The sequence below is a fragment of the Pygocentrus nattereri genome, chromosome 8 (genome assembly GCF_015220715.1).
Source record: "Pygocentrus nattereri isolate fPygNat1 chromosome 8, fPygNat1.pri, whole genome shotgun sequence".
Taxonomy (NCBI): Eukaryota; Metazoa; Chordata; class Actinopteri; order Characiformes; family Serrasalmidae; genus Pygocentrus; species Pygocentrus nattereri.
In genome coordinates, this window is record NC_051218.1 from 14,072,587 (window position 1) to 14,087,241 (window position 14,655).

A 14,655-nucleotide genomic window follows, 5' to 3' on the forward strand; every position below is an offset into this window, starting at 1 on the left:
AACAAGCAGTGAATAAAAGTAGTATGAAAAAAAAACAAGCAGAGTGGTCTTGAGCATTTTATATAAATATGAATAGTGTGCAAATGTACTCAAAGTACCTTAAACCATCTTACATACAAGACAATGTCCTCACTGACACATTCATTTTGAATTCAGCATAAAGAAACATAAATCAGTCAAGAGTTAGGATAACAAAATGTTCATTACTGCACCACAAGAGACACAGTCCAAAACAAAGGCCATTCTACACCTACACCATTTTGAAACTCACCTTTAAAAAATGTCAATTTAAAACCTCATATTAGTAACATCACTGAAACAATCTCAGTGCAGTACCTGAAACAGGTCAGACAGTTCAGCTCTGTCTTAACAAAGTAATACTGTCCAGTATAAATAAAACCTCAGAGAGGGAGTCAGTTTAGGTCATGCTCAGTTCCTTCTTTATACAGTACTCCCGCCCTTTCTGGTTAGATTCAAGCAAACTGGCTCCAGCAATGTCCCAGAACAGCAAGAGAATTGGCATCACCCAGGCATTACATGCAAAGCTCAGGCATGTTAGCTAAACTGGCACCAGGGAGTCTGGCTGAGGTCACATTCCAGGGAGGTGCTGATGACAGTACAAGGGGCACCACTGATGGTCAGCTCCTGCCTAGACTCCACTTTGTAACGTAGGTTGGTCAGACCACCATCAGGGTCGATCTTGAACTGTTCCTGTCAAAATGACATTAACCATTCATCATTAGAAGGTGCAGTTACAACGCAATAACAAAAGTTATGATAGTAGAGTCAGCCTGAAATCAAAAGAGACCTTTTTTTATTGTTAGCTCAAATCCTTGGTCATTCCTTGCTTCTCTGTAATCATTGTTTGAAGTGTAATGACTTTTGCCCACCTCTACATGCCTTCTGACGTTGGGGTCACCATGTTTCAGCAGCAAGGAAAAGGTTAGACTAGCCAATAATATTTCTACATGTTTTCCCTCCCCCTCCCACCACCCATCACCAAGTGAGACCACACGTTATCACCTCAACTCCCAGCTGCACATACATGCAACTCCAATTGGTTAGTTTGCACACGATCTCGTCTTCTCATCACTTTATTTACTTGCTCATTTTCATTTGGACCAGATGTAAAAACAATCACTTAGTCAATTCAGCTTATGTTCATGTTAACATGAGTAAGGTATGATTTGCACTATGTTCTAAAGTTTTCTGCTGGTCAGGGGTTGATGACCAGCTGATGATTGACATGCACATACATGTACAGTAAAACTGTAAGAAAAGCAAAAGTGTAGTTTCAAATCATGATTCAGAAACTGCAGAAAACACACATAAAAATGCCACCGTGGTAAATGTTTTACATGAGCCCATGAAGGGATGTGGCGTTTTTTTTTTTTATAGATTAAAATCTAGTATGCACCAGATACTATGAGCACAAAATGCTACCAGGTGTGCACCAAATAATACAAGGTGCATCAGGTGCTCACCACATAGGATCTAGTGCACAGATTTATACCTAAAAAAATATATATATAATACACGACAAAAAAAAAATGATTACTGTATCATTTTTACATGTATTTTTTTTAGACAAGGCAAAACAACGATTAGCTGTCTAGTCTTTTAGTGTCTATGTTACTTTTGCTTTTCTTATGTTTTCACCGTATGATGTAACCACGACATGTGTGAGCAGGAGCTGGTCTGTGTTTGTGCATGTCGCTCCATCCTCAGATGACAGAACTTTGACGAAATAAATAAATAAACAAACAAACAAAAAAAGTCAGACTATGAGTCAGACCAACTTTCACTTTTTCATCTTGAAGAAAAAAATCATGTCTCACCCACAATTATGTTCTGCCTGAGTGTTCTGGTTCACTCTGAAGTGTGCCACGTTAAGGAGGCAAAATATGCTCCGATTTCTGATACATGTTGACTTTAATTCATTCATAATTGTAGCTCACAAACAGAAATACTCAGTCAAGAGTGCAAATTCTAAACCTTCAAGAACGTTTGTATCCATAAGTGGAGGAGGACACATTTTATTAGAAGCTGAACTTGATAAAAACGTATTCCATAAAAACATCCTTTACATTGTTGCTGTGTTTTGACGTTTCTTGAAACAGAAACAAGCGGGAAAGGCTGGAAGATCCAAAATCAATGTAAATCATATTAGAACATTTAAACTTTGTACTGTCATCGCAAAATGACAACCATGACTTGACTTCTAAAGCCAGGAGTAAATTAAACTATTTAAAAAATCCTAACAGATCATTAAAAAAATTTTGTAAATAAATTAAGAAATTGAGAACATGTCACACTTCAGTTGTTGACTAATTTTGTTTCTTCTTCCTATAAGGGCACACACACTAGACAATCAGGCAAAGACCGAGTACTGGATAAGCATTTTACTAAAAACTGACGAGCTATTTTGAAATTGTAAAATGAAGGCTCTGAATTTCTCTTACTAAAGCAATGAAGTTATAAAAACAGTTTTCCCAGTACCTAAGCAGCTTGAATCACTCGTTTATTTACATCACTGACTAACTCATACTGAACATTTTGAATCATATAAATTGCGTTTGAAAATATCTCAAGGTCTCTGTACAAAACCTGACTTGTTCACTCATTCACACAACCAGACTATCCACTCCATCAGCTGCTTCTGATCAATATCCTGACCAGAAAAACTGCTTCAGGTTGAAAAACTTTGACAGACAGGCTAAATCAGGGGTAAAATCAGGCTAAAAATCACATCATGTTGCCTAACTTAATATTTAAAATACAAGGCCACCTATCCACCGACATCTACTGGGGTACAGTAATAGTATTAGAAACATGTAACTCATGTAAGTCAGAGGAAATGGAAAGTTACTGAATATTCTTCAATGTTTAAAAAAATGCTGTGCAACATTGTTACTGAAGAAGTCAAATCTAAGTTGAACTTGTTCTGTTGAACAAAACAGCCTACAAGTAAGTTTTTCCCCCAGATTTATAGTTCATTGTTATTGTGTACCTGCTTTTGTGCAGCTATCCTCTTCTGGTCTCTTTTCCTCCAGGCAGGGTCGTGAATGTGCCTGAACGTTTTGTACCCTGTGTTTATTCCCTTTGGCCTAAAAAGCTGCAAAGAGTTCAGAGTACTTTAACACCAAATCACCACCGGCACTATGGAAGTCCATGACAACTTCATCTCTGCCTTTATGTGAAGGTGAGGGCCTGCACTATTTAGCTCTCATGTACCTGCAGTTCAGCTGTTCTCAGTCTTCTGAAGAACTCATCATCTTCTCGTCCCCAACCCCAGAACCGATTGGACATTCCATTGCACTGTAGAGTAGAATTACAACCAAACTAAATTAGAGATGCTGTTCTGTAATGTAAATAATTAGCCAGATATATCGATTTTTCCTACCATTTGATAGTGTTTCTTCGTAAGTAGCAGAATCCCTCCCACATAAGTCTTATAGTGATACAGGGGATGAAGCTCTGGTGAGGCTACATGAAAAGGTCCTTCCTCAGGGAATCCATAGTCCAGAGCTTCATTCTGAGGCAGCAAGTCCACATCATGCATTGCTATGTAGTCTGTATCATTACCGCTCTCCATGTAGCCGACATTAATAAGAGAAGCTCTGTTAAACCTGCAAGGCAGAGAAAATGTGAAATTACAGTTCAACTATATTTAGCAGCAATTTGACACTTTTATGTACCAGGGGTGTGATGATGCATATTTCCAGGTGGAATTAAATTTTATATATTGTTTGTTAAAAACAGCTGAGATAAAAGTTCCCAAATAAAACCTCATCTACAGCACTGAGCTTTAAATAAATCAGCTCCCAAAATTACAATCCCTAGAATTTCTAAGCAACTAAAGAAAAAAAAATCATCAATGTAGGCATATGTATATGATAAGCTTCTCCTTTTCTCCACCCACTTTAGTCTGATAGGATGCATCTACTTGCTTAGTTTTAATAACTGTCAGCGGTTTCCATAAAAGGCAGCAAATGAGAGACCTCCAAAAAGACCAATGAATGTACTGGCAATACTGTCCAAAACTTTTTAAACTGTGGATGTTCATATTTTCAACTTTATTATATTGTATTGAAACTGTTAAAATCTTATTATGTATAGTAATTTCTTAGAGAATTTCCTTCAGTTTTTCATAGCAGCAACAAAGTAATAACAATAGCCTATTTGCTTAAGATATCATGTCACTGTGTTGCTGTGGCGGAAACTGCAGATGGAGGGAACAACGGGACTTTTTACACAGGAAGCACCTCAAAAAAAATACCTACGGTGTGCGTTGTTTGCAGTTGCTCCAATCAATCTAACCAAGAAACCATGAAGAGATTTTGTCAGATACCAAAGGTTGTTGCTCATAAGGGAGAAAAATGCAAGAAATGGCAAGAACCTTCACGTGCGGTCAGGAGAAGTAGAGTCAGTGGTGAACAAAGTGCACAAACCATGTACTTGAGTTAAAGCAGATACCCAAGGTAAAATATTACTCCAGCAAAAGTAGAAGTTCCTCCCTTTAGACCTCCACTTGAGTAAAAGTACAAAAGTATTTGCCTTCAAATGTACTTAAGTATCAAAAATGAATGTACTTAAAGATTAATTATGGCTGTATGTATAGATGTACCAAGACTCTTGCTTTATCAAGTAATTTTAGGTGAAAGTACTGTAGTGTCACTCTTGTAACACCAATATTTTAATAGAATGTAAGCAAAGTTTTGGTTGAAGATTTATTTGCAAATTATTACTGAGTTTAAATTTAAACAAGTTTAAATATAATAAAAACTTTCTTTAAACACAGGTTCACAAATGACTTTTCCTTTACTAAATTGCATCTGTAGGTCTCTGTTCTTAAACATAAACTAGCCAAAATGAATTTACTATATAAAGGAAATGTTTGTAGAAATTCCAAAAAAAGAAACTTGCCAGTCACAACTGCATATGTGCACATATTTCTATATATTTGCAGCCTATTTACACAAAGTTTGGTTAGAGTCAGGAGTTTCTTCCATCATTTATGTAGGAATAGGCTCTCCCAAACTTATATGCTGTTACACTGACATTGAACCGTATGCTTGTAAAGGATAGCTATGTCAAAGAGGTCAAAACAAACATGATGTACCCTGATTGGTGTACTTGCTTCATTCTTTTGTTTTGACATGTTATGTTTTTATGCACACATAAGCCAAAAAGAACAACAGATTTTGCATAATGTAGTGGAGTAAAAAAAGAATGATATTTGACTTTGGAATGTAGTGGTGTCACCAAAAATGGAAATACTTCTGTAAAGTACAGTTACACACACCAAAAAAATAAATAAATTTAAGTAATGAATTACATGTACTTTGTTACTGTCCACCACTGAACACAGTATTTTGCATAGTTAATCTGAGAGTGTGCACTGATGACAGATGTAAAACAATAGTAACACCACTACCACTTGAATTGGGATTAACAGTTACAGCCAAAGACAGCCAAACATTAATAACTTACCCTACCAAGCAGGCTTTTTGTTCAAATTTTCCCGTTCCACCTTAAATGGTGCAGCAGTACCATAACTGCTGCACCTTTTAAGGTGGAATGGGAATATTCTAATAGGAAACTGGCGAATATGAAGCCAACTTCCACCTCATGAAGTTGTATGCCTTCATACTTTTGTATACTTTCATTTGTTTTCATAAGTAGAAGGATGACTGAGGAGCCTCGACAGCAGGCAAGTCTTTCAGTTTGGTTGAAGAATCTCTCCTCTTCATGACATAAGGATCACGTCCAACAGTATATTGTGATTTTTTTGTTTATACCTTTCGTAATATTGTCTTAACTAGCACAGTACGGGCTTGTCTCCGCTTTTCACTTCCTCACTCCATCTGGATTTTGCACAACCAGAATCACGTGATGTGATATAACTGCAACAAAATGTTTTGTGATGATGATCTGCATCGCTAAAAAGGTCTATGGCAAAGTGTATTCAGTGAAGTAAATTGTATTTTCTTCAACCATATGAAAGTTCTTTAATCCATCTGATTCTGAAGAACCAAAGGGGACACTTACCGAAAATGATCCACCTGGTTAATGACAAGGATCTTGTGTCGAATTTTCTTTTTGTTGAGGAAAGCGTGCATGTATGGCACAAAAACGAGAAGTTCTTCAAAACGCTCTCTGAAAGGAATGATGACAGCCATTTTATGTGGTCCCCAAGAGGGGTCGTCGACAGTAAGGGTCTGTCTCTCCCCAGGACAGGGCTGGTGAGGAGGGAGTCCATCATGTACGGTTTGGCTCAAGTCTCCAGGACAGCTCAGCTGCAGCCAAAGAAGTGACCCCAGGACAAGCACCATGCAGAGGCCAAAAAGCTTCAGGACTGTGCATTTCCTTGAGAAAAATCTGAAGCAGAAGACAAAGTCAGTGCGTGAAACAGCGAGTAAGAAACAGCAAAGCAGAAACACAGCTGGCTGGTAATTTCCTGAACAGCTTGCCATGATGCATTTCATTAGGCTTAAATTATCATATACTGCTGTATTTTAAGGGTTCATACCATGGAAAAACACATTTTTGTGCACTTTTTACATGAACATTTCATACAGAAAGACAATATTAAAAGTTTCAAAAGATATCATTTAATTCTCAGTCCATATATGGAAACTGTTGCAAAAACAACCTGTTTTGAATTTGTTGGTTTTGTGAGGTCACAAAAATCTGTACATTTACATATATGCACTTTTTCAGCCTTAAAGTTATAAGGAGTGTTTCAGCCCGGACTGCTTATTTTTCATGAGCCAATCAGGACAGAGTCAATGAGTATATAATTTTTAAAAGGCACAGACACAAAAACACAGTTTAATTACAAGGGATAAAGAGAGGAAGGAAACAGTAAAGTAAAAAATAATTAATTATGACGTTTTGGTTTATAAAATAACAAATGCCACACAAAAAATGTTTGAGTTAAAAAGAATTATCATGTGGGCTCTTCAAACGAATTACTTCTATATCAGCTCTGAAAATACCACAAACGGTTCGTGTGCACGTTAAACGACAGGCCAAAGCTGGTAGAATAACTTTGCATGAACAAAACAGCTTACAGTCTAACTGAATAAATGCCACCACTCCACACAAGGCTGTGCACTGAAAACAGGCGAAACGTCCCATGCAACAAAACAACTCGCTCAACCCACAAGCAAGCAACCACGCAATCTACCAGCAGCTACTCACAGTACATCTCCATGATGGTGAACCTTTCGGTTTTCGCTTCTTGAAGGGGGTTACCCAAAAGTATACAACACACAGAACAGCTGCTTCTTAGCTCACTGTAAGTGAGAGCGTCTCAGGTTTTGTTACGGGGCTGAAGTCAGCTTCCTACTCGCCAGCTTCTTGCTCGAAAGTCCCCGTTCCACCTTAAATGAAGCAGCAGTCACATTTTGATATCTCAGGCTCCAGAATGTCACTGCTGCACCATTTAAGGCGGAACGGGAAAATTCAAGAAGCCGGGGAACAAGAAGCTGACTTTAGCTCGGTGTTTTTTCGACTACGTCAGATCATTTTAAGAGAATAGAGACAAAAAACAAAAGTAAATGAAACAGTAAAGACCGTTGCTAATACAGCACTTACCTTCTGTCCTCTTTGAAATAAAGCACCGGTTTTCTCCGTGAAGAGTACATCATCTTTGTGTTCTGGTGCGTCTATAAAAGTTACCTAACAGACCAACTTAAGGTGAACTAAAACACACAGATACATACACCGGCCTGCTGGGTTAAATAACGTTAATAATCACGGTCTGTCTTCAGCTAACTGGCTCCATTACTAACTGAACGCTAACCTCTCCGTGTTTCTTTCCCTCTGGTGTCCCTGAAGAGGTCTGACGACTCTGCTCTTAGTTACATGATCCGGCTGAGAGAGCGCTGATCGGTTTCGGTGTAAATTCAGTGTAACGTGGTTTATCTAACCTGAAACAGGAGGGTCTGTTTAGTCCTGGCTGCCCGTGAGCGGATGGCGTTACGACACGTAGCGAGCTAAGCTAGCTAATCATAACGGTGCTGCGACCCTGCTGGAGCAGCGCTCCGCGCACGGTCGGCTATCAGAGACAGTGACGCTAACAGTACGGGTTACCTAAGCCAGGACGTTAAAACGATAACAGCGCTGTCAGTTTCATACGTCATTCCTTTACAGTAAAATATTCAAACAGTGCGGCATAAAAAAAATCACACGCTGGCTATTTTCATTCCGTCCGCCCACTGAATCATCCCAACGGAAACAACGCGAGCTGCAACAACGTTCCTAGGTTTTTCCATGGGCTCACAGGCGTTTGTTTTACAGTAATCCGTATTCCAGGTTAAGGAAAAGGTTAAAGAAAAATCAAACACACAGCTTTCTCCTTAAAAAAATATTCAGGCAGCTTAATGTTTTGTGCATGATACCTGATTGTATCCCGTCCATCTGGTAGCTGGCCTCTTTTCCAGCTGTTCCAAACTTAATTGTAAATGAATTCCCATAATTCAAATAAACCTTGTAATCTAGGCTTCAAATGAGAGGCTTGAATTGGTCAACAATCCAATCGTTTTCTCTACTCTCTACTCTACTCTCAAAAGTCTATTAGAGAAGCAAACCTTGGACATAAAACATGTCTTGGGTGCTGGACTATATTTGTGGTAAAGGGATAACTGTCAGATTGATTTTTTAATGCACATTTCCACCTCATCCAGGGGAACTGTATGTAATGTATTTGTATACATTATACAAATATCTGTCACTGCTGTAAATAGAACTGACTACTTGCAGTGGTCTACAGCTACAGCCCTGGGGACATACATGTTCAGTGCTCTAACACACCTGATCAGGTAATGATAGACCTTCAGGCAGGTATATCTGCACAGAGTGAACATAAAACGGCACAGTGCAGTACATAACATGATCATAACATGAACACTGCTGAAAATAAGACTCAGACAAAATAACAAGGATGTGACCAGTCAACTGGAGGGAAGCCAAAACTTTATTTCTGAGTGCAATCAGGAATATATCAGACACAATCTTTCCCTCCTATGTCCTTATTTAAAAAGCTTTAACCCTCAGCCAGCAATATCTGTGTACCCAGATGTCTTCCAATTACCCCTAAAATTATATATTCACATTCTAAAACTCAAAAATGGAGGGGGGGGGGGGGGGCAAAAAGATGGAGAAACCAGAGGAAACAGAGGAAAAAAATAATGTGTGACAATGAAATATACTTTACTCTTTCTTTCAAGTATTAAAAATGGCCATCACCGAAGGAAAACCTAACTCGAATATCAACATTTTAGGCCTCTCAGGATAAGGGTGCACATTTTCAGTGTTAACAGGGCAGATCTTCATGACCCAAAAGTGTATGAATGAAAGTAACAATTTCAAGAAATACCTGAGTATCTAAGCACACAGGAAACAATGGCCATAAAATACAGCTAAATGTAGCATGGAACATTTAGTCCTTTAAGAGTGTAGACTTGCTCCTTACCTAAAATGAACAGAAAATACCCCCAAAAACTAAGCAGTTAATAACACTAAGGGAACGTGTTTAAATTCTTTCCTTAAAAACTAAACAGATTGAATGTCCAAACAATACCAAACTGCGTACTGTTATTGAAGGACGTTTTTCCTTAAAGCAGTCTGTAAATACCTAATGCAGAAAAAAAAAAAATCAGTACAGATCAAGTCTCTGCACTCCTGTCTGTAGAAAGAGTACAAGAGCTGTAAACGACACTGTGACACAAATTTGGCTAGGCATTTATGCTGGAAAATGGTTCATGCGGATTTTAACAAATGGACATTAAATAAACATATGGACATACATTCACTCTGGGAACAAAAACTTTAAATAGTTCACTAATTGCTAAGTTACAAAGAGTGTTTTACACAATAGAATCAATGAGTTGATTTTTTTTGTCTAGGATAAACTTGTGCATACAGTGTAGGAACATTCCACACAAAAGCTCCAGATACAAAGAACTAAATTTTAATAAAACTGAAAATCTGTTATCCTAAATAAAGTTGAGGGGGTCAAATTCTCCTTATAACACACACTTTTATATTTATAGTTATTTTATTTATATATATATATATATATATATATATATATATATATATATATATATATATATATATATAGTGTGTCTGTATTTTCACCTGTGGTGGGAAAAAAGCCATATTAAAAGGAAAGTGGTTTTGCACCTTAATATGAGCAAATTTAAATGCCGAAAACATATATTATCACCAAAAAACATACATTACTGATAGTATGGAGAAAGAACATTCTCCGTTCAGAGCAAACTGTAACACACGTCATGGGGATGTGGCACAGAAATATGAATTGTGAAATAAATCTCAAGACAGGACTGAGAAAATTGAGAGACGGGCTTGAACTGAGAGATTCATTTCAGCAGTCTAGACTTGAAACTTTCGGAGCACATTAGTCTCAAACTCCTGTGTACTGCATAAACTGAAAGAAGAGAACATTGCAACACACACCCTACACTAATTTCTTGGCCTCAAAGAAGCTCTTGAGATGTCTCATCTGCCAGAAACCAATCGCCACGAGAATCAGTGTCTGGACAATGGACCACCAGAGCACTCTTTGATTAGTGCTCTCACTGGTCTGTCTGAAGCGCTCTTCACGGTACTGAAAGAAGAAAAAAAAAAGGAGAGAGAGAGAACAGAACTGTAAAAGCAGTGATGTGATATATATATATATATATATAGAAATGTAAAAAAATTGAACAACCAAGAACAAGTGTCCTTTGCTTTTATATATGGATTATTATCTATATCCTGGTAATAACTAGCATGTAAAGAAAGGGACCCTTACTCTCTGATAGTTTTGCTCCTTCTGAATCTGATCGACCTGCTCCACCAGCTGGCGAACCCTGAGCTGCAGCTCCGTCAGTTTGTCTTTGGCAGCAATCTCTGCATAGTTATTTGTGTGCTCTCCCACTTGGATGTCCAGATGAACTCGCTATGGAGACATTAGGAATGATTTAAAAAAACTGCTTGTAGCAAAATTATGCATACAATGGATCTGAATTCAACTGTCAGGTTTCAAAATGTAGATCATATGCATATGGTTTAACTCACAAGCATTCCACCAGCAAACAGAGAGAACTTGGAGGAGTTGGAGTGCAAACAGATCTGGTGTTCTCCAGGTGTGTGGGAGGTGAAGGTGAACCTGCCTTCTGATCCATACTGACGAGACAGGATCACCTAAAACACATCAAAAAGTTGAGTTTGCTGAACTTGACCATTAACACAGTTTTACATTATTGACAAACAGCCTATTCTTAGACAACTGACCTTCTCATCGGGATCTTTAACTTCCACAAACATTCCAAGTCCTTGTGTGGCAGGCAAGTACTCTTCTTTTTGTTTGTCATAGAGCTGTGTCCGATAGTTTCCTGGTGAAAATACATGTATACATGATGAGTTTTAACACACATTAAAATTCACCATGACTCACCAGCTTCTTTAAAATAGAGAAAGTTTTTATTTAAACATATCAAGCTATGATAGCATTTTGTCTTAATCATTGCAGAGCACATTGTATCGGATCAGCTTCCACTGTTCTGTAATTTGCTCTAGGTAAGAGCATCTGCAAAAGAGAAGATGTAAAGCAACTGAAGGAATGTGGATTACAACTTTATGCTTATAAGACCTGTGATGCACCTTCAAGTTACATAAAGAAATTTGCAACAACAGGATGTGGTTTAACAGTGTGAAGATACAGTAGAGAAACTGTGCAGAGCCAAACAAAGAAAAAGGACAATCACCTGTGACTCATCTCATACCGACATAGGTCAGATATTCAGAAGAAATGCATTTTGCTTTTTTTTTATTATTAATTTTTCTTTTCATCCAAAAAACTATGAAAAGGGATGTAAAATGAAGTTGCATCAATACAGACATAATCATATCAGAGTTATACACTGGGCACAACACAAAAAGACAACACCACCACACAGTACAAGAACATGAGTGATAAGGCTGGCCTGGTTTTCAGAAGAGCTTCAGTCTGATGTATAATGTAATGCACATTCGAAACAATATCTAATGGAAAAACATCATCATATGGGAACAGTCATAAGTTTCTTTGGGTTTCTCCAAGTATAAACTATCTAAATGGAAAAAAAAAAAAACTGAAGTCTAACTAATCTCTAGTTACTGCTAGCCTGACACCTTGTTAAGCTTACTAGCTTTGGTTACAAGCTGCTTTCAAGAGGCAGACCTGCAATAAATTCCAGCATCTAAGAAAAAACAGACAACTTTGGTCAAAACAGGCCCCATCTAGCCCCCCCCCCCCACCACCACCACATTGTGTCAGACTGCTTTTATAGGTGGTTTTAATGTGTTTGTCTGTAGTTGGTGGTGCTAAAAGAACAAAAGTGTGAACAATATCTGCATTTATTTATAAATTTGATATCAGTAATCGGCCCAACTATACCTCATTTATTCCTGAAATAAAAGCAGCGCTAGAACATATTTGATTGTACTCTCTACATCCGGGCTGCCCTTGATCTTGGTGATATATACCACCCTGAGAGTTTGTGCCCAGTCCTCAAAGACACTCCTGCTCAGCTCCACTTTCTGGTCGTTTTCCTTTTCCTAACACACCTGAAACAGGTAGTTAAGCATGTTCCACCCTTTCATTACCTGCTTCAGGTGCGTGAGGCGCCAGCACACAACAGAAAAAGAACATAGTCGTAGGTCCCCGAGGACTGAAACAAAAAAGCCATTTATTATGGTAGCAAAAAGACGAACATCTCGCCAAGGTGCGCTTCTCTCTTAATATCTACTAACTAACTAACTAACTACGCCCAATGAGAAGGTGACTATCGCCTCATAAGGCTAGCCGGCTGTGAGCGGAGTTAGCTAACGCTTGTCACCCATCAGTGTTCTCTCGTTTTAAACGGCTACACTGCACACACGCTGTAGGTAGGAAAACGTACTGATACGTCTTAACGCATGCAAGCCAGTTAGGCTAACTAAATGTCCTAAGCTGACAGACGCAGCTATGCTAGCTAGTTGCTAACTACTTAGCACGTAGCTCTATGGAGGACGGGCTGCTAACAGATCTCAACTTTGGGAAAACTTGCACTTGACCTACTGACCAATTATCATAGTTTCATCCGGGATTTCTTCTATGAAGCATTTCTTTTCCGTCTCGCCGATGTGAAAGTACAGTGCCGAAACGAGACTGTAGCAAAGATTCAAAAACAAAACCGTGAACAACGCAAACTGCATTCTGAGCACCACCATCTTGCCACTGCCGGTGAGCACTGAGTCTGCGTGAGGACAAGGTGCCACGTAACCTATCGCCTCGCGCCATCCAATCAGAGGCGAGCCACTGAAGCTTATCTGGTCCAATCGAGTTTATTTCCTGCACAACGAGCCGCCTGCTCCCACGGTTATTGTAGTTTTTGAATAAAGTGAGTTTAAACGAAATGGCCAACGTTTTTTCCACGTTTCCGACTAACAACCATTATTATTTTATTTTCCCTCGAGGTCCACTTTTATTGTTTATGTGGTTTAATGTACCAACACGGTCACAGGTAATGTTTACTTGGCCTGTGTTGTCATTCAAAAGCCATTGAGGCGAAACGCTCTTTATAACTTCAGTGGGAGTGGGCGGGGCCAAATATGATTATGATAATTAAGCTTATGGTTTGGGTGACTCCTCAAAAATAAGGAATTCAAAACAGCCTGCTTTTGCAGCTTGGTTTTGATAAGTTTGATAAGTGTGGTCTGAGTACATAACAGTATGTTTTCAAACTTTAACAATGTTTCCATGCTACATCAAACTCTTTTATTTCAAAAAGTGAAGAAAATTTGCCAGAGAGTTGAGCGTCCTGACAGCCTGGTGGATGAAGCTGTCCCCCAGTCTGCTGGTCCTGGCCAAGAGACTCCACAGTCTTCTCGGTGATGGCAGCAGGCTATGGCGAGCTATTTTAGCTCCTAATTCAACATCTTTTTGGACTCAAAATTTGGCCAAGTAAATGTTCCTAATTTTAATAGTAAAAATGACATTTTATTTAAAAATAACATGTAAGATCTCCTGATACTGAATTCGTGCTTTGAATTATGTTCGTCAGTATAAAAAATACTATGCAAATGATTTTAAATGTCACAATTCTATTTTTGCTTTTACAATTAATACTTTAATGACTTCATGCTAGAAAAAGCCATGGGAAAAGCCACCAGTTCTTACTCTGAACTGAAATCTTATATGGTAAAATACACCTCCTACTAGTATATTTTAACATATAGACATTTCCCATGTCAAATTTCAAGGTTTTACTAGTATTACAGTTTTTTTACCTGTTAAATGTGAATTTGATAACAAAAAATGCTTATTAAAAACTTCTTTGTATTTTGGATAACTCAGGGCAAAAGAAATGTCCAATATTTCAAAAGAAATGTCTCTCTTTCCTATTGGACAGGGTTGACTTTGGGTTTCTGGTAAAATGGAGAAACCTTGCCACCTCCCCTTCTCTCCAAAAGGTAAAGTAGTAGGACGATTAAGCTCAGTGCTGCTGTGCTTCATTATGTTTGCCAGCTAATGGCAATAAATATTACTTGTTTCTGTATCAACTATGAAGAAATGTTTCTGGTTGATGTGACTTTTTTTTTTTTTTTTTTTTGATG

At 38.2% G+C, this 14,655-nt stretch overlaps 2 protein-coding genes across 2 annotated transcripts; both read right to left on the reverse strand.

Annotated features, from left to right (window-relative positions):
- Window positions 1-44: 44 nt before the first annotated feature.
- On the reverse strand, window positions 45-8,230 carry b4galt7 (xylosylprotein beta 1,4-galactosyltransferase, polypeptide 7 (galactosyltransferase I)). Its single transcript, XM_017690034.1, has 6 exons — window positions 7,603-8,230; window positions 6,052-6,381; window positions 3,404-3,629; window positions 3,235-3,318; window positions 3,011-3,115; window positions 45-711 (listed from the first exon to the last, which is right to left on the reverse strand). Exons 1-6 carry the CDS (start codon window positions 7,653-7,655, stop codon window positions 556-558), a joined length of 954 nt encoding a protein of 317 aa, XP_017545523.1. The 5' UTR covers window positions 7,656-8,230; the 3' UTR covers window positions 45-555.
- Window positions 8,231-10,380: 2,150 nt separating this feature from the next.
- tmed9 (transmembrane p24 trafficking protein 9) lies at window positions 10,381-13,302 on the reverse strand. Its single transcript, XM_017689494.2, has 5 exons — window positions 13,122-13,302; window positions 11,311-11,411; window positions 11,095-11,220; window positions 10,829-10,975; window positions 10,381-10,642 (listed from the first exon to the last, which is right to left on the reverse strand). Exons 1-5 carry the CDS (start codon window positions 13,267-13,269, stop codon window positions 10,493-10,495), a joined length of 672 nt encoding a protein of 223 aa, XP_017544983.1. The 5' UTR covers window positions 13,270-13,302; the 3' UTR covers window positions 10,381-10,492.
- Between the last annotated feature and the right edge of the window lie 1,353 nt (window positions 13,303-14,655).

Bases quoted from the DNA above. Each gene is read 5' to 3' on its own strand.
- b4galt7 (XM_017690034.1), bottom strand. From the start codon at position 7,655: ATGATGTACTCTTCACGGAGAAAACCGGTGCTTTATTTCAAAGAGGAC. The intron at 3,319-3,403 runs GTAGGAAAAATC...TCTACTCTACAG, and splicing joins CGAAGAAACACTATCAAATG to TGCAATGGAATGTCCAATCG. The intron at 3,116-3,234 runs GTACATGAGAGC...AACTCTTTGCAG, and splicing joins TGAGAACAGCTGAACTGCAG to CTTTTTAGGCCAAAGGGAAT.
- tmed9 (XM_017689494.2), bottom strand. From the start codon at position 13,269: ATGGTGGTGCTCAGAATGCAGTTTGCGTTGTTCACGGTTTTGTTTTTG. The intron at 11,221-11,310 runs GTCAGTTGTCTA...GATGTGTTTTAG, and splicing joins TTAAAGATCCCGATGAGAAG to GTGATCCTGTCTCGTCAGTA. The intron at 10,643-10,828 runs GTAAGGGTCCCT...TTCTTCTTTCAG, and splicing joins AGGAGCAAAACTATCAGAGA to TACCGTGAAGAGCGCTTCAG.